The sequence below is a fragment of the Camelus dromedarius genome, chromosome 16, assembly GCF_036321535.1.
Source record: "Camelus dromedarius isolate mCamDro1 chromosome 16, mCamDro1.pat, whole genome shotgun sequence".
In the NCBI taxonomy this organism is placed as follows: Eukaryota; Metazoa; Chordata; class Mammalia; order Artiodactyla; family Camelidae; genus Camelus; species Camelus dromedarius.
This window is the reverse complement of record NC_087451.1, coordinates 22132548-22154321: the sequence shown is the minus strand read 5'-3', so window position 1 is coordinate 22154321 and position 21774 is coordinate 22132548. Positions and strand designations below refer to the sequence as shown.

The following is a 21774-nucleotide window of genomic DNA, read 5'->3' as shown; positions in this document are numbered from 1 at the left end:
GATGTGGGGAAAGCAGTATGTAGAACTATAAGCAAGAACAGCTATTTTGGACAGAAACTGGGCATTATTTATTAAAAAAGAGCATACTGTTTACGTGAGTTTCCTATTGCTTCTGTAACAAATTACCACAAACTCAGTGACTTAAAACACATTCATGTATTACCTCACAGTTCTGGAGGTCAGGATTCCTAAACTGAAGACGTGGGCAGGGCTCCTCCTGAAGGCTGAAGGGAAGACCCTGTTCCTTCCGTTCCCAGATTACAGAGTTGGCTGATTCCCTGGCTCATGACCGCACATCACACTAGCTTTTCCACCCTCTCTGCTCCTGTCATCACTTCACTCTCTTCTTCCTTTGACCTCTTTGTCCCTCTTCTGTGGACCCTTGTGATGGCATTTAGCGGCCACCTGGATAACCCAGGATAAGCTCCCTATCGCAAGATCCTTAACATCACCCACCTACAAAGACACTTTCACCATATGCAGTAAAACACAGATCCCAGGGATCAGGACGTGACCAGCTTTGGGGGTGGAGGAGGCATTATTCAGCCTGCCATGTTGTTCTTCCAAACCACTGTATTTCTTACTTGGCTCAAAGAAATATTTGCATGTATACAGTGCAGATGTATGCACGAGGATATATGTATTGGAAACAAAGAGAGAAACAAAATATACAACAATAGAAAAATAGCCAAATAAAGTGAAGTACAATGATCGCATGGAATACTACAAAGCACTAAATAAGGTTTCAAAGTACGTACTGGCATGAAACAGTCTTGTTTTGCGAGGAAAAGTAAGCTGCCGTAACCCAGTTGTACTTAAATGTGATAGATTTTACATGTGCCTTTGCACAAATATAAATACACAGAAAAACTGCTGGACTAGGTACAGCTCCGATTATCCCAGGAGTCCTCTTTTGGAAGAGGACTGGGGCTGGAGTGCAAAGGAGGGCAACTTTATATTTTACCCTATACATTCTATGCGACTTGAATTAGTTTTACTGGTAAAAGTGCCATTGTATGTTATTTGTATAATAAAAAAAATAAGCTTACTCTACGAAATACATAGGAAATAAACAGAAAATGCCAAGTAACTTTGTTGGGAGAAAAAAAGAAGCCATGAAATTGCAAGCAAAACCATTCTTCAACTAAAGGCAGGAAAAATTATCCTGGATTTATTTCAGTTGAGCTATAAAAGTGAAATAAAACTGCCAAAGCAGAGACTTAAAATGTGCAGAGACTCACTGCCACACTCTGATTTACAGGTATTCTTTATGTATTAACTAAAGATTTATTGTTAACTTTGAAAATGATGAGAAAATAGGGAAGTGGTCCTTAAATACCATAGTCCTGTGAATGTAGAAAAATTTGAGACAGCACTGGAACGAGGATGTAAACAAGGAGCCAACTGAGAGGCTACTGTAATAGTCCAATGAAGAGGTGATGGTGGCTGGGACCAGGGTGGTCACAGGAGAGACGGTACAAAGCACCTGAATTCTGGATATATTCTGAAGGTGGAATGGACACAATTTGCTAAGAGACTGGATGGGAGTGTGAGATAAAGAGCCCATTAATTCTTATTTGCCCCTTTCTGTGTAACACAGAAGAGAAAGTGAGGGGCCAAGAACTCCATGACTTGTGCCAGGCTACACAGCCGGTCAGAAGACAGCACGCATCACACTGTCCAGTACGACGTAGGCACTCGTGAAAAATGAGTTTCACTTCCTCTGTGGCAGAGGCAGCTAGACGTCAAGTCCAGTGCTGTTTTCAGAATCCTTTCCCATCATTTCCATGAGTTTCATCTCTAAGCGTTTATTTCTACTAATAATGATCAGGTAACTAGCCAGCGAACTAATCAAGCGTACTTACGGGCTCTCGCTGTTTCCAGCCTTGTGGAAGCAAATGGAAGAGATGTCACTGGTCATAACGACACCATCACCGACAACAAACGCTTACTGACTGGCTGCCAACTCTCAGCTGCTTTTCGTTCGTTATCTCCTTTAATCCTTGTACCAACCTAGTGGGGACTATTACCTCCATTTTACAGATGAGGAAATGGAGGCTCAGAGAAGACAAAACCATCCCTAGAGCCACACAGAGTGAATAGTTTAGCCAGTACGGGGACTCAGCTCATCTTAGAAAATATAATCCTGTGTCAAAAGATCTTATGAAAGACATTCATCTTCTCGGCAAGAAATGATCACTGAATACTCCATGAGGGTGCATAAATAAAGTGGTCTCTTTTTTGTGCTCTGGAAATCAAAAAAAAAAAGGGAGAGATTGATCTTGAATGTAAGTTTGATTTTGAAATATGGGCAGTATTTAGACAGAACGAGATGAAAGGAGAGGGACTCCTAGATGGTGGCAGTGCAGCACCATCTGATGAGAGGCCCAGTGGTTGAAACGGATGCTGCTGTGAGGGGTCAGGGAGAGGCTGGCCTGGCTGGATTAAAAGGTCCAGACTGAGAAGTGGTGGCATAAGTGGGCTATACCTCCACTTCCCAGTCTGCCTGACGATAACCACAGATTTCTTGGAGAAATCTTGTGTTCCCTATTGATGGAGGGTAGAGGCCCATTTAAGGCTTTTATAGGTACTCACTTTTAGGGAACTCTCATCCCACATCATAAAAAAAATACTAAAATGCACTCATATCTCACATTAAATGCAATTTATATGTAACTATACACTTTACAATGTCCCCAATTTAGTCTCAGATTCACTGGGCCCTAAGCCAAGAGATGCTACCTTCCAAAGGGAGGTATGAGATGGCTGCATAGAACTAATGAAAGCAGTGCTTTGACTCAAACCTTTCCCCTGCAATGAGGGTATCTAAGAGTCAGGACACCGAAGACGAAGAGAGAATTTTTAGTGAGAATTGCTGGTGAGTCCCGCCCACTGTGCCTTTAAGGGAGGAAGTGGGGCATCGGCCCCTTCCACATCAGGTCTAGAGAGAGAGCTTCACAGAGACTACTCAGCTTAAATGTTTCCCCCGCAATTTGAGTGACACAGTGGACTGGGGTCCAGCTTACACCCCACAAATCGACATGCTGAGAACAGCTGGCTAGTCCCCCGATGGTGAACGAGGGGCAGCTCACCGAGTGGGTGGCCAGCGCTCTCAGCGCCTGTCTGGAGAAGGGAGGCACAGATGTCTCCTGTGGAGCGGAGGGGAGCTGCGCGCACGACGCATCTAGCATAGGTCGTCTTAGTCCCTGACCAACAAGTGGTCCATGTGAAAGGCGAACAGCTAGACTCTCAGGAGAAGGAGGAGAAAGCATCCTGCAGGGGAGAGACCCAGTGACTGGCGGGAGGTCTCCAAAGAGCCTGTGTGCACATCCCGATAAACGGTCAGCTTTCCAGTCCTTCTCTGATGACACGAGTCTGTCTGCCCCCTTTACTGCCTTTCTTGCTTAGCCTCTCAGCCACGGTCACCCAAATGGGAAAGAAGGTTAGTTGTCAAAACTCTAAAAGGAAGAAGTAGTAACCACATGCTCCCCCAACACACAGAATAAACTTAAAGGAAACAAACAAACAAACCCCTGCCCTAAATACATATTGAGTCATGGTTGTGCCCTGAACGGTCATGTATATACGCTGAGTTTAACTGACACACAGTTACATGGTGTTGACAACCGGATACTTGCCAAGTCTGATTTTGTAGATTTTTTCTTATATCTTGGAGACCACGTCTTATTTTAGTCTCATATCTTAAACATTTTCATAGGGCTTTAAAAGGCTGGTGCATCCTTTGGTACATAATGGGTGAAATGACCATCGGGTGCACAGCTGGAAGATCTCTGGGCTTGGATTTGGAAGAGGTGAGTTCAAGTCTGGCTCTAATATTGAGGCCTGTGACTCTGGGTAAGTCAGTTCTCCTCTGGGCCCTGGCTTTCTCACCTGTGAAGCGGGGAAGCTGGACCGGTTGGCCTCTCCTGTCCTGATCGGTTCTCAGACTCACCTCTCTGGGATTTCATTGGTAGCTCGTGGACCCTGACATAATCAGCTTAAATAAATGTTTGTTTGCTTAATGACTAAACCAGTGACAGCTGGATCCCAGCCAAGCCCTCCCGACTTGGCCCTGTATCTCTTTGGAACACCAAGGTCCTGGGATGCCTCCGGGTCAGGGGAGACTGCTCCTCCCCAGGGGCGAGCAGGTGCCCAGATGTTCCTCCTACCTTGTTGAGGGTGTTGAGGGCTGCCTGGGCTGCTGTGAGCGCCGGCTCTGCCTTGGCCAGGTCTTCCTCACAGTCCTTCTGCTTCTGCTTCACCTCCAGCATGATGAGGGCCACCTTCCGCTCTTCCTCGTTTGCCACGGCTTTCTCTCTGCTCACCTTGTCAGTCTCTACACCCACCACCTGAATCAGCTTGTCTGCATCTTCATTCTTCTGCTTCAGCTCCACTTGCTGTGTGGCCAGCTTGGCTTTCAGATCATCCACCTGCAGCAGAGAAGCAGCGGGTTTACTGAGGGTAGAGGGACTTCAGACGTGACCGTGGGGATCTGACCCTGCAGAGCAGAGAAAAATGCCAACTCCTGATGTGAAGGCGCAAAGCTGAGCTCTCAGCTGGGACCAAGCTCCCTGACCCGGGGAAGGAAAGGAACGCTGGACTCCCTCTTCCTCTCCCCTCTGCAGTCAATGTGCTGGAACAGTTTAAGCAGCATCTGCCCCATCTTTCTTTCTCCTTGCTGCCCACATGACTTAGACTGCTTCTTACTGAGTTGGGTGCCTATGTTTTATAAAACTTCATATGCCTAGCATAATACTCTGCACACAGTAGGTCCTTAATAAAAATCATTCATTCTTTAATTGAAATTGGCCAGTGTAGAATGTACCAAGGATTTAGCAAGCTACAAAAAGGGAGTGTTTACTGTGCATCCTGAAAGATGGAATATATGAACAGGCAGTGGCCAGACCATATATCCAGGCAGAACTCTGACCCACAACCTGCAGCAGCCTGCCCTGGGAACTAGCTCAGGAAGCCCGCCTGCTGCAAGTCATGCTTGTAGGCTGTTACTGTCTAGATAACAGTCAAGGAAGACAAGCAAGAACCTCTGTAACAATCAGCCCCAAAATGGCCAGGACTTGATTAATAACTGACAATTTTCTTAATTTCGTCCCTGCTTCCAACTTAGGACCAATGAGACAAAGTCAAATACACACCCTCCATCTGGGAACAGTCTTTCTTCACACCATAAGGCCCTCCCACTCCTCTGCCTGCTTTCTGTCTCTGCTAAAGCGTGAAGCATGGTGGCGGACTCCCTTGTGACAGCAAGCTCTGAGTAAGCTTATGCTAGTTCTCACTTGGTTGGTCCTGGTCTATTTCCACCGTCCTTTCGGGAAGCAGGTGGCCAGGCTGAAGTGGGACAGCAGGGGTTCCAGTAATCCGGGCCAGTGGGGCTCCCCCTCGCCTCCATATTTCCGTGCATTTGGAGGCAGTAATGGAGCCATGGGAGTACAACCTTCTACTCCCTGATCGGCTGAGGAGAGACCAGCAGTTTTCTGTGTGTTCAGTACAGGGTGGTGGTTCTCAGAGTGGGGTCCCTGGACCAGCAGCACTGGCATCACCTGGGTACTTGTTAGAGACGCAAATTCTCAGGCCCAGTCTGGACCTACTGAATCAGAAGTTCTGGAGGTGGGGACCTGCAATCTCTGTTTTAACAGGCCCTCTGGGTAACTCTGATGCCTGCCGAGCTTGGAGAATTGCTGGCCTAGTGTCGTGGCCCTTTCACGTGCAAAGAGGACACTCAGGTCTATTTATTTCTGGAAAGTAAAAAAAGCCAATTGTGTTTGCAATGTGGCCCATAAACTTTACATTCCAGAATGACCTCTTGTCTCTCATTTTTCTGAAGTCTATTTCACGTAACAGCTGAAGATTCAGAGCTCCTGGAACACGTCAAACAGATTCAAGCGCTTTATGATGCAAAATGCGCAAGGGGAAAAATAAAGCGGAGGCTTAGATGCTGCTGGTAATTCCCTTTTCATGGCAGATCAAAAGAAAAGAAAATGAAGGCGGAAAAAAAAAAAAGAATGCTCTTTAATTTTGTGTATTCATAGAAACTGGAGACTTTGCATTAACCTCAAATGGAGGCCTGCTCCCTAGAACGCATCTTATATGCCCATGTTGGAAGGTTAATCCATTTCCATCTCCCGTTGTTCAGCTGCAGAGAGTTATTTCTACAAGGACAAAGATGCAATTGTAAATCAAAATGATTGAACCACATAATCACTCCAGTCAGCAAACACACCAGTAACTTTTTGTTCCTTTTTAAATCTTGAGAGATTTGAGAAAATTGAAGTGGGGTTTTTTCCTTTTGGTTGTTGTTATTGTCGTTTGTTTTATCGATTGTGGATATGGCATGACCTCAGGCCCAAGGTGAATAATCACCAGCTCTGTGAATGGGGCTTTATAGCTCTTAAGCGGTGACATGGAGTGACATGAGGGTCCTGCCCGCCAGACGCAGGCTACAGAGAAGCCACAGCTCAGGTTCATTTTATGGCTTTTCTGCAATAGAACAGGAAACTGAAATAGGTCACTTTAAATTCTTCTCTCCTCTTTTCTCCTTATTCAAAGCATTCAAGCCACCCTCTGTGTCTCTTCTTGTTTAGACACTCCCACACCTGGGTAGGAGGAGTGAAAGGGCAAGTTCCACAGCACTGCAGAGGCCCTTTCCCTCGGCCTTGCTGGCCCCATGAACACTGACCAGGGGAGGATGCTGACTGGGTGGGTGGGTGGAGGATGTTAGGATGGTGATGGGTAACCCTCCCTCCTTCAATGCCCAGGCACGTGATGCTACAGAGAGAGGCCAAGCTTCCCAGGACCTTCCACCCAGGGCTCCAGAAGGATGAGAAGGAATCCGGGATAATCAATAGCCCAAAAAGTACTGCACTGAGGGCTGGAGGCCTAGAGACAGCCTCCTTCTTGACTCGGAATCCATATAGTTGCCCAGCACTCTCTGATATGAATTTGGACTTCAAGCAGGCTTTCCTCTTAGACATAGATGTTTTCCATCTATAGTAAATGTGTCATGTTTTCCTGCCTGGTAACAGCAACAAAAACAAACCATGTTCTGGCACTCTGGTTTGCTTCTTCTTTGGAGGCCTCCCCTTCCCAAGTCTTTGTATACCAGGCAGGCTGCCTGGTGGTGGTTATGGACCCTGGCTTGGCCAAGGGGAGTGTCCGCGTCATGGAGATTGGTTCAGCTCCGGGCAAACCGATGACCCAAGGAGGCCGATCAGGGCCAGCCCCGGAACTTGGCTGAAAACCCCAGGAAGGAAGCGCTCCTTTTACACTGGAGTTACAAAGCAGACGGAACACTAGCCTGAGATTTCAGGGCCATGGGGCTGCCTGCCTGAGCAGGGACATCTAGTGAGTATCAAACTCCAGCCCTGTCCAAATTAAACGTAACCCGCACTTTTCAATTACATGAATCAATTCATTTCTTTTTATTTTGTTTTGTCTAAACCAACTTTAGCTGGATTTTGGTTAGTTGTCATCAAAAAAATGCTGATAAGTATATAATGTAATCTCAAAATTTTCTCTCCCCTTCTCCACCCTTCTCCTTCTCTCCCTTCCTGTCCATTTCATCTTTTCATTTTTTCCCCTTTTTGTTGCGTGAATTTGAGTTAGTTTTTTTTTTTTCACTTGCAGCCAAAAGGGTCCTGACAAATACAACATCATAAATTATTAACTGCCAACTTCAGGTAAGTCTGGTGGTCTGAGGGTGTTTTAAACCTCAAGATAAACTGGATTTAAAAGTTTCCAGATTGAGAGATTTGTGGATTAAATCCTACATGCAGAGAGTTGGCAGTGGCCTATAGGCCTTCTACGAATATTTCTTCAATCCAACAGCCCCCCTCTGCATGAACACACCTGAGTTACATACAGAGGTGTGGACGTCAGTGAGAGCTGAAGACAGACCCCAGTCAGTGTGGGGCTCTGACCACGTCAAGAGAGAGAACTGACTGCCCTCCAGAGACCTGCGGTTTTAACCTGAAGTGATCAAGTCAACCTGAAACGTAAGACTAAGAGCTTTCTACTTTTTTTTTTTAAACATTTTTTATAGATTTATAATCATTTTACAATGTTGTTTCATTTAAGAGTAGAAAGCTCTTCCAGTTTCTACTCTTAAATGAAAAAAGATGGAGCCACAGCTAAGTTAAATTCAGTTACAGAAAAACAGTTACATTCCTGACCATCTGAGTCAAAGCATGAAATTATAAGTCTAAAATTTATTAAACGTTAGATTATCATACAATTGTTAACTTATTGCCATTATTGTACTTCTCACACTACTGTCATTGCTAGAGAAGTGCGGGGTCTGTCGGAGCCTGCATCCGGAGACTCATCTAGCCTCAGCTGCCACATTGGGTTGAAGGATACTGACCATATAATTCATGTCATCACCCTTATACCAAGATGACGGTGACGTACTTGAGTCCTCGTCTACCAAAGGAATAATTCCCCAGACGAAGGGTGTGTATCAAAGCTGGGCACCCCAGATACCATTTTTACCAGAACAATCGTCATTATAACCATGAATAAGTTTGGCATATACATCATGGAACAGTATTTGCAAAAGACCCATTCTCCACCCCTCTCTGAGCTTGTAGGTGATTTTAGAACTTGTTCATTTGTTTACTTGCCTATCCAGCGATCATCCACCCATCTATCGGTTTATAGAACACCTACTATGTGCCAGTAAATCCTGACTTCTGCCCTTGAGGGACTGGTTAACGGTCTGGCACAATATACGCAAGAGAAGAAACACAGTCCGAGGATGGAAGCCTAGAGAAGGGAATGCGTAACTGCCCAGAGCTTAGCAAGGGCTTCTGGGCAGGAGCAGCACATTTTTCTCGGCCAGGACAGTGACAAGCTGACAAGGTGGGGGCACATGTAAAGACACAGGATGTAAGCAAGCTGTGGAGTTTAGGGGAACTTCTAATGGTTAGTACTGACGGACTTCAGGGGCCAGTGCGGAAGGAAAGAGGGGGCAATGGAGCTATGTGCAGGCACACAGTTTAGAAGGTTCAGAGGGCCGGAAGTGTAGCATCTAGATCACTGAGGAGAGCCCTCGGACTCGTGGTTTGAGCAAGACCACTCGCTCTAAGAGCAGGAGAGAGGTCCGTCTGGAGATGCGCTGCCTCGCTTAGTAGTCACAAGCCACACGTGGTTAATGAGCGCTTAAAAGGTGGCTTAAAATTCTACTTTGTCCCCGACTGTATCCTGGCAGTATCTAGACTGCAAGCGCTTACAGCGTGGCCTATCCCAGCTGAGGTGTGTTGTGAGTGTAATCATACACACGAGTTTTTGAAGCCTTGCAGAAAAAACGGTAAATATAAAATCATATTTATATTTAAAGTATATCGGTATATAAAGGTAAATATAAAAGTTATTAATAGCTTTTTTACATCAATTACATGTTCACATGATAATATTTTAGATAGACTGGGTTAAATAACATATATTTTTAAAAAATATATGATAAAATTATATACTCTTAAAATACATAATTAAAATAAAATTGATCTATTTCACTTTTTTGAATGCAGCTACTAGAAACCATTTTTAAATCTGCATCTATGACTTGCAGGATTTTTGATTGGCTAGTGCTGGTCTGGATGCTGCCAAAATATAGTCAGGGAGACTAAGCAGAATGCTATTCATTCATTCATTTCTTCAGCAAATACTTAATGAGTGTCTGCTCTGTCCAGGCACTGTTTCCAGCATTTGGGAAACGTCAGCAAACAAAACAGATAAGGGCTCCTTCTCTTACAAAGCTTGTATCCGATAGAAGAGTACAGGCAGCAAAGATAAACATATCAGTGAATTATATGTTAGGTGGGGATGCTATGGGAAAAGATACAGGAGAGCAGAACAGGGCATCGGGAGTGGTACAGGGTTGCGATTTAATACAGGGCCATCAGGGCAGGATTCATTGAGAAGGTGACATTTGAACAAAAAATTGAAGGAGAAGAGGAGTTTAAGCCCTGGGGATAGTAGGGAAGAGCATCTCAGGGAGAGGGAACAGCTGAGGTGAAGGCCCAGTGTGCTTATGGAAAGAGCAAGAAGCAGTGGGGTTACGAGAGCAGCATCACAGGGCAGGGGCCGTAGGAGATGAGGTCTGAGAGTTAGCAGGACAGGGCTGGGAGGAGCCTTAGAAGTCAATGTTATGAGGGAAAGAGGGGCCATCTCAGGGTTTTGAGCAAACAAGTGACATGATGTGTGTTTTAAGCTGATCACTCTGGCTGTGCAGTTGATGACAGACCACAGAAGGCAGAAGCAGAGGTGGACAAACCAGTCAGGAGGGCACCGAGGCTGCCTGGGTAGAAGATGTCAGTGGCTCAGATTAAGGTGTAGGGGTGCAAGGCACCAGGATTCTGGGCATGTTGGAAGGTAGAGCCAACAGTGATTTTCTGGTAGATCAGGTGCAGGCTGTGAGAGGAAGAGAGGAAGGAAAGGAGTCCAGGATGACCTCAAGGAAGTGGGCTGATGGGTCATGCAAGAGGTTGTGGGTGAAGTGGGCCTGGGGTGGGGGAGACACTTGAGAGTTCAATTTATTGACAAAATCCAGGTAAGAAGTATCTAAAATGGGGGACACAGCAAGAGGAGTACATTTGAGAGATACCTGGAGAACACACAGAATGTGGGAGTGAGGGAGGGACAGGAGTCAGGAGTCTGAGATAATGCTGCAGTTTCCAGGCTGGGTACCTGGGTGGATAGAAGTATTACTCACTGAAGCAGAGAAAACAAAAGAAGAAATGGAAACTGATGCCAGGACTTGGGATGATTCTCTGCTGACCATGTGCAGACAGAGCTGGATTCACCTATTGGTACAACCAGGCTTCTCCTGGTTAAGCAGAGACTGCCTGGAAAAGGAAAACACGCTGTCTTCATTGTCTGCTACAGACTCAGGGTCTGTACAAGAGGGGATCCTGGTGCTGCTCTGGGTGTCAAGAACTGCATGCTCCCCAGCAATGGTCTTCTACACAGACTGGTCATTGATTCCTAGAGGATAAAGGGGTAGGAGGTAGAGCAGGGGCTGGTGGGGATACAGAATGTTCTGAGGGCACTGCAGGTGGGGGAGACCAGAAGAGGAAGAGGTGAGAGGTGTTAACAAATCTGTAATGCTGCATTCTCGGATTCTTAATGCTGGTTTTAGAAGTCCAGAGACTGAGAGAACAAGAAGGGGGCTGGGGCAAGAAGATGCTACCTTTCTCTAGCCAAAGTGTACACCGGGTAAGCTGCTAGGACCTGGACTGGGATCTGTGACCCTCCACCTGTCCTGACTGTGGCTCTAAGAAGGGCTGGCCATGACTCTGCTGGGAAGAGGGGAGCATCACGGACAGCTGTCACGTGCCACTTGCTGACGAGCATCGAGTGTGAACAGACCTCACCATGCCTGGAGGTAAAGACAAAAAAAGTCTTCACAGAAATACAGAACAAGGAAAGGAATCGCATCTAGAAGACAGAGAAGAACAACACGGCTCTGAAAATGCCCCATTCCTGGATCTAGAAAAAATGTCGAGAAAGCTGTTTGGCACCATCAGTAGACTGGTTTCTGTGATACAACTGCAGAAAAACAGGCTGAAATAAAAAAGCAATGTTGGAAAGGGAGAACGATGAGATGAGGAGGGCTGTCGGGGTATTAAAAATGCAGCAGCATAATTAAAGTCTTCATTGGAGGCATACGAAGCAGAAGTAGCATTGCACACGATGAGATTAGTATTGTTGAGAATAAACCTGAAAAGCTCCCCTAGAATGCAGAGAAAAAGGCCAGAGGGATGAAAGCCATGAGTAGACGATAACAGATGTGGGGCACAAGGAAGCCATCCAGCCCACCATTTCTCCTGGAGGAAGTGCCCGACCAAATGAACAAAACCTGACAGAAGAAAGACTTCACAAGCAGGAGAAATTCTATGTGTACAGACTGCAAGGGCTCACTGCATCCCACTGAGCCATGTGAAATCCTTTAGCTATATGATATCTACGAATCTAGAAACAGAAGTGGGGAGAAAGGACTGGTCAGGAGGAGGAAGTTCAACAGAGCTGCTCCAAAGGCAGGGTTCTGAGAAGGTGACAGTAAATGAGAGGCTTAGAAATCTAAGGGACGTGTGACATCCAATTTTAGTTTGTGCAAATGCATGAAATTTCACTACCTTAATAAGAGGCTGGCTCTGCTGCTGGTAAACAGAGCACCAGAAGGGGCCATCCAGGGACCAGCAGTATTTGATGGGCAGGGGCAGGGGCAGAGAAGGTGCTAGACTTGTCCCCAGTTCTCAAGGAAGCATAGTAAGGTGGACTCAACTCATGTGGAAGAGTAAGTAGAAAAGCACAACAAGGGCAGGATGACAGGCCTTCTGCTGATGGCCAGCCACTTAGGAACACAGGAGGAAGCAAGTGGGAGGAGACAGATTTGGTTAAGAAATTAGGCTCCAGTGGCTCTCTGACAGATAACATCCATGGTAAGACACAAGAAACAAAAGAAAATTGGGATAACCTTGCAATCGTCTCTCCCAACCATTCACCTCTTAGGGCTCCAAAGATGAAAGGACTCAGGGTTGGAGAGAAGAGAAGGAAAGGAGAGAAGAGGGAAGAGACGATGAAGAGGAGAAGAGAAGGCAGACGGATGTCACGGGGTCCCTGCGTGGGTGAGAGGGAGCCGCCGCACTGGAGCTGAGGGTGTGCCCTTTGGCTCCCGAGTTCAGCCCATCCCTGGTCCATGGCACCGGGGCCTCTGGAGGAGCGCGCTGCGCTCGGAGTGGCTGTGACCCCGCCGTCCCCAGGCCGTGACCCCGCGGTCCCATGGCCGTGACCCCGCGGTCCCGGGCGGAGGCCCGTGGGCCCGCTCACCTGGGCGGCGGTGCCGTGGAGCTTGCGCAGCCCGCTCTCCAGCCGCTGGGTTCTGCTCTCGAGTTGCCGCCGCTTCCCGCACAGGAGGCTCTGGTAAAGTCTGATGAACTCCAGGAACGACTTGGGGGTCGTGTAGTTGTAGCGCTGCTCATTGCTCAGGTAGGACTGGGAGGTCTGGTTGACGCTTGTGTGCACAAAAGCCATGAACTTGCTAATGGACGGCTTGACGGTGGGCTAAGAGCGAAGAGCAGAGAATGAGGAGGTCACCCCTCCGTGCAGACTGGAGGTGACAACCACCCAGCTCGCCCTCACCACGCGGAAAGCTGTGCTCCCATGATCCCGAAGTGCCGGGTGTGGGGACCCCCATACCCCGAGGCAGAGGGGGTCCTGAGGGCGCCTCCTCCCTCTCACCTCAATGCCCTCCGAGCTCTGCAGGAAGCGGAGGCTGACCGACTCCAGCGCCTGCTGCGGCCACTCGTGGAACCAGTCGATGGCCGTGCAGTTCACGATGGCGGGGAACTTCCTGCTGCGGACCCTCAGTGTGTTCCCCACAGGGGAGAAGCAGAGAGTCACCTGAGAAGACAGCAGGGTGGGGAGCGCCAAGAAGGTATCAAAGAAGTACTTACAGAGACACAGGCATGGCTTTGGATTCCTTATTTACCAGAAAATTGGGAAGCACATCATTGGAGACAAAAATCTGTAAATGCTAGCTGGCCTCTCTAGCCAGGAGAGCAGGGATGCTGGGACTGTGGGAAGGGAGAGGGAGCCCATGAAGCATGGGAGAAGGGCATCCCTGTACAGGGGCTCAGGCTGAGAAGGGCACTGCGCCCTTGCCACCCACGCCCCAGACAATCGATACAGATGGCTGTAGCCAGATTACCCAGAGAGGCCCCCATGTGCCACCTCCGGCCCTGCCTCCCCTGGCGGCAAGTCCTCCTGTACCTTCAGCTGTCGTCGGACCCGATCTATAAAGAACTTCCAGCAGTTCTCTGTGTTGTCAACCAGCCCTCGGCTCTTGACTTCGTTCCTCACGTTGCTTATGATGTTTTCCACTTCATCATCAGAGTAGAGCTCTGGGATCTCTCCTGCGGAGAAACAGAGCATGGACGGGCAGCTGTGGCATCCCTGCAGGGTGCTGTTGGGCCCGAGAGGTCACCTAAACTTGGCACACAGGGCCTTTGGTTTTTAGGCTGTGTTCCACCACTCTTGCTGCTGGAACTGGACAGACACCATATCTACTCCAAACCCCGGGCAGGGCAATGAGACGGGGTGAACGGAACAGGGTGGATGGCGCCCTATTGTCCTGGGCCAGCAGCTGTAGCACAAGTGCTTTCACCTGTCTTTGGCTTAAAGAATTTATTTATTAACTACTTTAGCAGAAATTGTGCTCCTGAGGAGCTTAACATTTAGCAGGAGAAATAAGTTAGATATAAAATGGCTACAAGGGCATGGGTGAAAGGGCCATGAGAAAAATACAGGGAAGTCCACATATTTAAGAAGAACAAGCCTCACTTTCTTTTCGAGAAGGAAGGGAGATAGCAGGGATGGCTTCACTGGATTTAGTGTAAGTGTGACATTTTAAATCGGTGGGGAAGAGGAACTAGTCAATACATGGTATTAGGGAAGCGAGGATCTGAATAAAAATTATGGTTGGATCCTTATATTCTCTGTACACTAGGATAAATTACAAATGGATCAGTGATTTAACTATAAAAAAATAAAAACCTAAAAATGGCAAAAATGAGGGAAATACTTTTATAACCGCTGAGTGGGGAAGTACTCTCTAACTATAACTCAAAACAGGTATCTTTTAAAGACAGGTAAATTTGACCTGTATAAATTGATAAATCATGTATAAAAATATAAATATATATTTTACATAAAAATAAAAAATTGCATGGTGAAAACACCATAGGCAAAATATAACAACAACAGTGAAACCCAAAGAACCAGTTAAGAAAATATGAGGATGTGGAGGAGAGGGAGGCCTCGTACACTGCTGGTAGGAATGTAAACTGGTACAGCCACCATGGAAGACAGTATGGAGGTTCCTCAAGAAGTTAAAAGCAGAACTACCATATGATCCCACAACCCCACTTCTGGGTATATACCTGAAGTAAACAAAACTATTATCTTGAGACACCTGCACTCCCATGTTCACTGCAGCATTATTCTCAACAGCCAAGGCTTGAAAACAACCTAAGTGTCAACTGATGGATGAGTGAATCAAAAAAAATATGGAATATGATCCAGCCTTAAAAAAGAAGACTATCCTGTCATTTGCAATAGCACGGATGAACCTGGAGAGTACTATGCCAAGTGAAATAAACCAGACAGAGAATGACAAACACTGCGCAGTGTCACCCGTATGTGGAATCTAAAAGAAAGTCAAACTCATAGAAACGGAGAGCTGAGGTTGGTAAAAGGGTTCAAACTTGTAAGCTGAATAAGGTCTGAGGATCTAATGTGTAACATGTGACTATAAAGGGAGTAGAACTAAAATATTCTCATCAAAAAAAAAAAAAACAACAACAAAGGGAGGGGGAGGCAGGAAGAAAATATATGTTTAACAGATTATAGTTAAATAGTTAATCTCCTAAATATGTAAAGAAACTTTGCAAAAAAGAAGAAGGGCAATAATTCAGTAGTAAATGGGGTGAAGGATACAAAAAGGTCGTTCACAGTATAGAAAATACAACTGTCTCTTAAACATAAGAGCAAATGCTTTAAAACCTCACTTGCAATATCAGAAATGTACATCAAAACTATGTCTAGCTAATTTTTTGTTTGTACAAATCAAATTGGCAAACATTAGTACAGACACTCAACCTCACTCATAGTAATAGAAGTGTACTTTGAAACTATGCCTAATTATTTTTTACCAGATGACAAAATTCTGAAAGCTAGATAAACTAGTATATTAATTAGGCAGTATATAATGGATACAGTTTTTAAAACTCTGAGCTAAATATATAAAAATAAATATATGATGACCAATTAGGGTTTATCCTGGAAGTGTAAGGGTGGTTAAATATTAGAAAAATCTATGAAAACAATTCACTGCATTAAGGGATTAAAGAAGTAAAACAATATGACCCTCAAAACCGATGTGCAAAATTCCTGAAAATTTAGTTTGCCAGCAAACTAGAAATAAATAAGATTTCTCTTAACCTGATAATAGATATCTATCACAGACCCAGAGCAAGCGTCATATCTACTGGCGAAACACTAAAATATTCTCTTTCAAAGCAGGAGAAAGACAAGCATGACTACTGTTAACGTTTTTTATTCAGGAGTACACTGAGGTCCTAGACTATGCTAAAAGTCGGGAACAGAAGTAAAATGTATAGGATAGTTAAGGAAATAATAAAGCTATTATTACCAAAGTCTAATTTCCTACATAGAAAAATCTAAGAGAATATACACATAAACAATCAGAACTCATAAGTGTGTTCAGCAACAAGCTTGCTGGATAGAAAAGCAATACTAGAAATTAAATGGCATTTCTGCACTTCAGCAGAAAGTGTTATTTTAAAAGTTATTTAGAATACCAACAAAAACTGTAAGGCAGGCTTTTAATATAAATATATAAAAATATATAAAAGATGTGCAAGATTTTGATGTAAAAACTGTACCATACTATATTGAAGGGCATAAATGAAACCCAAAGCGAATGGAGAGAAACACTGTGTTCATGGGTGGATGACTCAGTATTAACAGTGTCACAAAGATGCCATTCCAAGAAGGAAAAAGTCAAATTGGGTTTCTTTTTCAGTCCTGACAATCGTATTCTAAAATTTATATGGAAGAGCAAAGGGTAAAGAGTGGCCATGATGCTTGTAAAGAACAGGAAGGGGTTTTGCTCTCTTAGATATCAAGTCTCCTTATAAAGTTATGTTAGTTAAAACAATGTGAAATTGGCACGTGGGTAAATAAATGGAAAAGTGAGTGAAATGCTGAGAAACAGACCCAGATATAAACAGAAAATTCATACTAAAAATCAGTGCGCAGACAAGGAATGAGCAAGTCAGTAAGTGATGTTAGGTAATTCAATTCTAATATCAAAAAAATAAAATTAGAACGCAATACAAAAACATATTCCAAGTGGATTAAAGACATGAATATGAAACAGTAATATTCTAAAGATAAAATACAAAAGATTATTTGTATGGCGCTGGATAGGACAAAATTTATGAAATACAAAAATCACAAAACATAAGAAGACTAAGTTTTACAACATTTAGACTAAAGCAGCACGGCAAAAATCAGATACAGACTTCAAAAAACATTTACAGCCCATGTAATGAGCAAAGGGTTAGTATCCAGAATAGACAAAGAACTCTTACAAATCCATAAGAAAAAGACAAAAAACCCAAGAGCCAAAGCGCAAACTATATACAAAGGCAACTAACAGAAGATGCATGGCGAATAAACACGTAAAAGATGCTCCAGTGTCACAAGTAAGAAGGGAAAGGACAACGGTGAGATTCTATTTCATATTCGTTGGCAAACACGGGGATGCCAGATAAACTAAGTGTTGGTGAGGTCAGGAGGAAACAGGTATTCATGCAGAGAGTAAATCTGTACAACCACTCTGGAAGGGCGACTTGGCACTTCGTAGTAAAGTTGAAATGCACATACCAGACAATTTAATAATCTATGTTTTGGGCACCTGTCATAAAGAAGCCCTGGCATGTACACACCAGAAGTTTCTATTTTGCAGCATTGTTCTTCATTGCCTGGGTGTTTGTTTTATTGCTTTCTGTATCCCAGAATATTTTGTAAGGAAATATAGGAAAACATAAAAGGGAGAAAGTAAACATGGGCAGTGAGAGTGTAAAACCCGTGAGGGAGAGTCAGAAATTAAAAGAAGGAACAGACTAGAGCAAAATCCTGAATTAAGAACCAGGCGGTGGGCCCCTAGCTCACATGGAAGAGTTGGCCTTGGAAAAGAGGAACAGTAAGTTAGAGGAAAAGAGAAAACTGCAAAGAAATGGAGACAGACTGGGTGGTATAAAGGTAGTTGTGAGGCTGATACTGAATGACATAAGTTTTCTCAGTGAGAGAGAGGAGACTGAGGGAGGTAAGAATGAAGGAGGCATGGGTACAGCTAAAATCTTGGAAACACTGGATGAAGATCTTTACAGAGGTGAAGCTGAATGTGGCTCACTCTTGGATACCCTATGGCTCTCAGAAAAGCACTCTTCTACTTCCAGAACAAGGCTTTCGGGAGGTATTGAAGCTCTGTGGACCCGAAATCATATGCAAGCTCCCCTTTGAAGTTCTCCACACCCACATGGTTATACTTTCTCCATAACCAACACAGAAATGTTAGCATCATAGAAATCTGAGAGACGGACGAAACCACCGGGGCCACCATGACCCATGCTACTCCTCGCGGACTTGGGTGAGGTCCTCCCAGACGCGGGGTTTGGCAAATGGTCTGTAATTAATCACAGGGATGGGAATTACGATTCTGTTCACCACCGAAGCTGCTGCACTTCCTTGAACTACTGTATCTGGAGGAGACTCATGCCAACTTTCCAACAAATTTCTGGTCTTCATAGTCTGACAACACTAATCAGGCCAGGAGTTGGGTTAAGAGTTTTATACTAATTAAACTGAATTGTTTGAATGATCAAAATGAAAAAAAAAAAGAATTATCATGAAAATGATCATTTGCTTTCTTCCCTTAATTGGACAAACTTGATTTAATTTCCATTCATTAAGATAGTTCACAGCATGCATATAAAATGCCCCACGTTACAACTTGTCAAAATCAAGGTCTTACTGATGGGATAACCCATTTCAGCCTTACTGAATAAAAACAGGGGTCAGAGAAAACTGCTGGAAAACGAAGCGGTATTTAGCCTGTTCAGAAGCTCGGGGACGTTTAAAAAAGAGAAATACTCAGATGGAACTGATGTGAGCCATAGTCATACTCATGGGACTGACGGCCTGTAGTGGTCTGATTTCTTTTCTCCTTTGTTCTCTGATAATCTGCATTTTCTTGTCTATAAATAAATAAATACATTGGAGCCCTCCAGTGAGAACTTGAACTCCCTTTGGTCTTAGAACATTTGTACTGACAGAGTCTGCATTCTTTACCTTTCTGTTATTTGAAACGTGTAGGATTTATATCCTTTGGTGTTTTATGTATAACATGCTGGATATTGAGGAGACAAACTATGATCTCTAGGCTAAACCTGGCCCTCAGTCTCTGCCTGCCAGCTTTTTACAACTTTTAATGGTTGGGAAAATTAAAATAATAATATTTAACGACATGTGCAAATTATGACATTCAAATTTTACTGTCCATAAATAAAGTGTTATTGGTCACAGCCACACTTACTCATTCAGATATCGTCTATGGCTTTTTTCCCAATACAGTGACAGAGCTGAGTAGTTGTGACAGGAACTGTGTGGTCATCAAAGCTGGAAATATTTGCTTTCTGACCGTTTATAGAAAAAGTGTGCTGAGTCTGGCTTATGTGATCCCTTTAAGTGCCAAGATATTGAAAACACCCAGGTCACTTAAAGCCTTTTCCCATGTTCTTACAATGGTGGATTTGTTACAAGACTCCCAGGAACCCTTAAGGAGAAGATCACCAGATGGAACTGAGCACCTCTGAACTGGGAGCAAAGCCTGCATTTTCAGGTTTGTTCCTCCAATTTCTCCTGACAACATTCCTGTCGCTTACTGTGCAATGCAGGTAGTCACACTGAAAGCAGGAGACTGATCCACCAGAGGGGATTCTGTGATGTGAACAGAGGCAGAGGCTATTTAAATATCTGAAAAGTTTCCTCCTGAGACCCAAAGTTGGAAAACCCTATTTCTACCTCCAGGTGCTGAAAGGCTTCATGTGGTCAATAACTTGTCCTAATAGCTTGCAAGTCAGACTAATCACCATCTTCTCTGTGTAGTCCGGGGCTCTCAGAGGCCATGGCTGCTTGGGGGGAAGAGAGTCTGATAGTTTACAATGGTTCAGTTTGTCGGAGCTTGGTGATAAAATGGGGAAAGCTGAGGGTTATTCTCCATGAAATGTCAGCTTCACACTGGCTTAGGGGATTTGACCCCACCTAGGAGTAAGATTTTTCAAAAACACTTCCCTGGTCTCAAAGGAGAAGAAAGGAGTGTGGTGACTACATCAGTACCCCGCTGCTCTCTGTACACAGCTGGACACTCTCTCAGAGCCCATGTCCAGCAGTGATAGCTAATACGCACGATGGCCCATCATCCTCATTGTATTACACTCCTTAGTCCAACAAATACCTCCTGAAGGCTACTTATGGGCCAGGAGATGTGTTCAGTGCTGACAGTATAAATGACGAACACAACACAGTCCCTACAGAGGGTTATAATTATATCAGTGTCGTTTTATTTCCTAAGCTGGGCGGTAGGTATTGAATCCTTACTTTTTGTACCTCTGGATTATGTCTCAACAAAAAATTAACCAACAGCAGGCAACACAGTCTGTGCCTTTCATAAGCTTACACTGTTGTTTCAACACCATGGTGGTGTGTGCAACCACCGAGTGCTAGGGGAATGCAGATGGATGTTTCTCATTCCTCGAGGTGACGGTGCATTAGCCAAGACCTCCCAGAGAGAGAACACCCAAGGTAAGTCTCGTAATGTGGGTAGAAGTTAATCCAGACAAAGAAAGAGAAGGGCATGAGGTTCAAAGGAGCAGTGGGGGCAGAAAAGATGTCAGAAAACAGCACGGTGTGTTACCTCACAGAGGAGGGGAGCTAGTAAGGAGACAAGGAAAAGGTCACAGGCAGGTTGTTCTTTTGTTTTTCGTTTTTTGTTTTTCCTGTACAAAAGAGCTTATCCTGCAGTCAGTTAGGAACTAATGAAGGAATCCCAGTTTAGACAGACCTTTTTGGAAGCAGTGAGGAGAACGGACTGGAGAGGGAGATTGCCCCTGGGAAGTAGGCAGATGAGTTAAGAAGTGTCTGCATTTGTTGAAGCAAAAGATGAAAAGATCAGTGGGAGCCATGCCAGAGAAGATATGGATTCAGAAATAATTCGGGGTAAAATTGATGGTGACTGATTGTCTGCTGGATATAGGTAGTGAGGGAGAGGTTAGCAGTGTAGGAGAAACACAGAGACAGGCAACCTGTGTGAGAATTTAGCACCACATGAAGAAAAGAAAGGCTGGTTACTCAAGCATCTTTTTACATTACCCTTTGGACATTTCTGCTTGGCAGCTGGAGAGCCAACCATGTGCCAGTTTAAATTTCCACGGTCTATGGTTTGGGGACACATCTGGTGAACAGATCCACTGAGACCACAAAGTATGCTTAGGAGATGTGGTGCATGCTTGATGGCTTCTCTTTTCCCCCCACACGTTGTCTTTTTTTCTTTTCAGGGAAATTGGGCCAGAATACAACTTATGTAAAGCAGAGTTGGCCCATGAGGAAATCCAGTTCCAGGTGCTCATGGGAGAAGAACAATCCAATGCCAAGACCATTACAAGTATTTCCAAACTCCACATGCTCATGTGATATACACAGACCATGAACGTATTAATTCTGTATCTAATCCTAAAGCACCTGGAAGATGAAGTGATCTCTTCATGTTCTACATAAAAAGAGGAGATTTGATCCAAGTATTCAAGGGGACTGCCTGTTTAAAAGATGGAGAGGCAGATGACTCTACCAGGGAGGGGGCTCAATTTGTTATAAATTATTCTAGTAGACCACACAGAGGCTGTAAGAAATTCATATTGAGCACAGCACCTGCCGACTGGAACATAAAAGCTTAATAAATGGTTTTGAGTACACGAATAGATGCAAAGTGATCTAGTCTGGACCAGGGAAGACAAATATTAATTTTGGAATGAATAATTAAGCCTTTTGAAAAGCAAAAGAGAAATCCTAAAATGAGATTCCAGTGTAAAATGAAGTATGAAATCTGGCAAAGCAAGG

At 44.6% G+C, this 21774-nt stretch overlaps 1 protein-coding gene across 1 annotated transcript in view; it reads right to left on the bottom strand.

Annotated features, from left to right (window-relative positions):
* Positions 1–21774, bottom strand: part of DNAH9 (dynein axonemal heavy chain 9) — a 273515-nt gene that overhangs the window by 79315 nt on the left and 172426 nt on the right. Inside the window, exons 46-49 of the mRNA XM_064495271.1 lie at positions 13786–13928; positions 13255–13416; positions 12844–13077; positions 4170–4430 (exon numbers count right to left, since the gene is read on the bottom strand). Of these exons, the coding sequence (XP_064351341.1) occupies positions 4170–4430; positions 12844–13077; positions 13255–13416; positions 13786–13928 (800 nt within the window). The remainder of the gene's footprint in view (positions 1–4169; positions 4431–12843; positions 13078–13254; positions 13417–13785; positions 13929–21774) is intronic.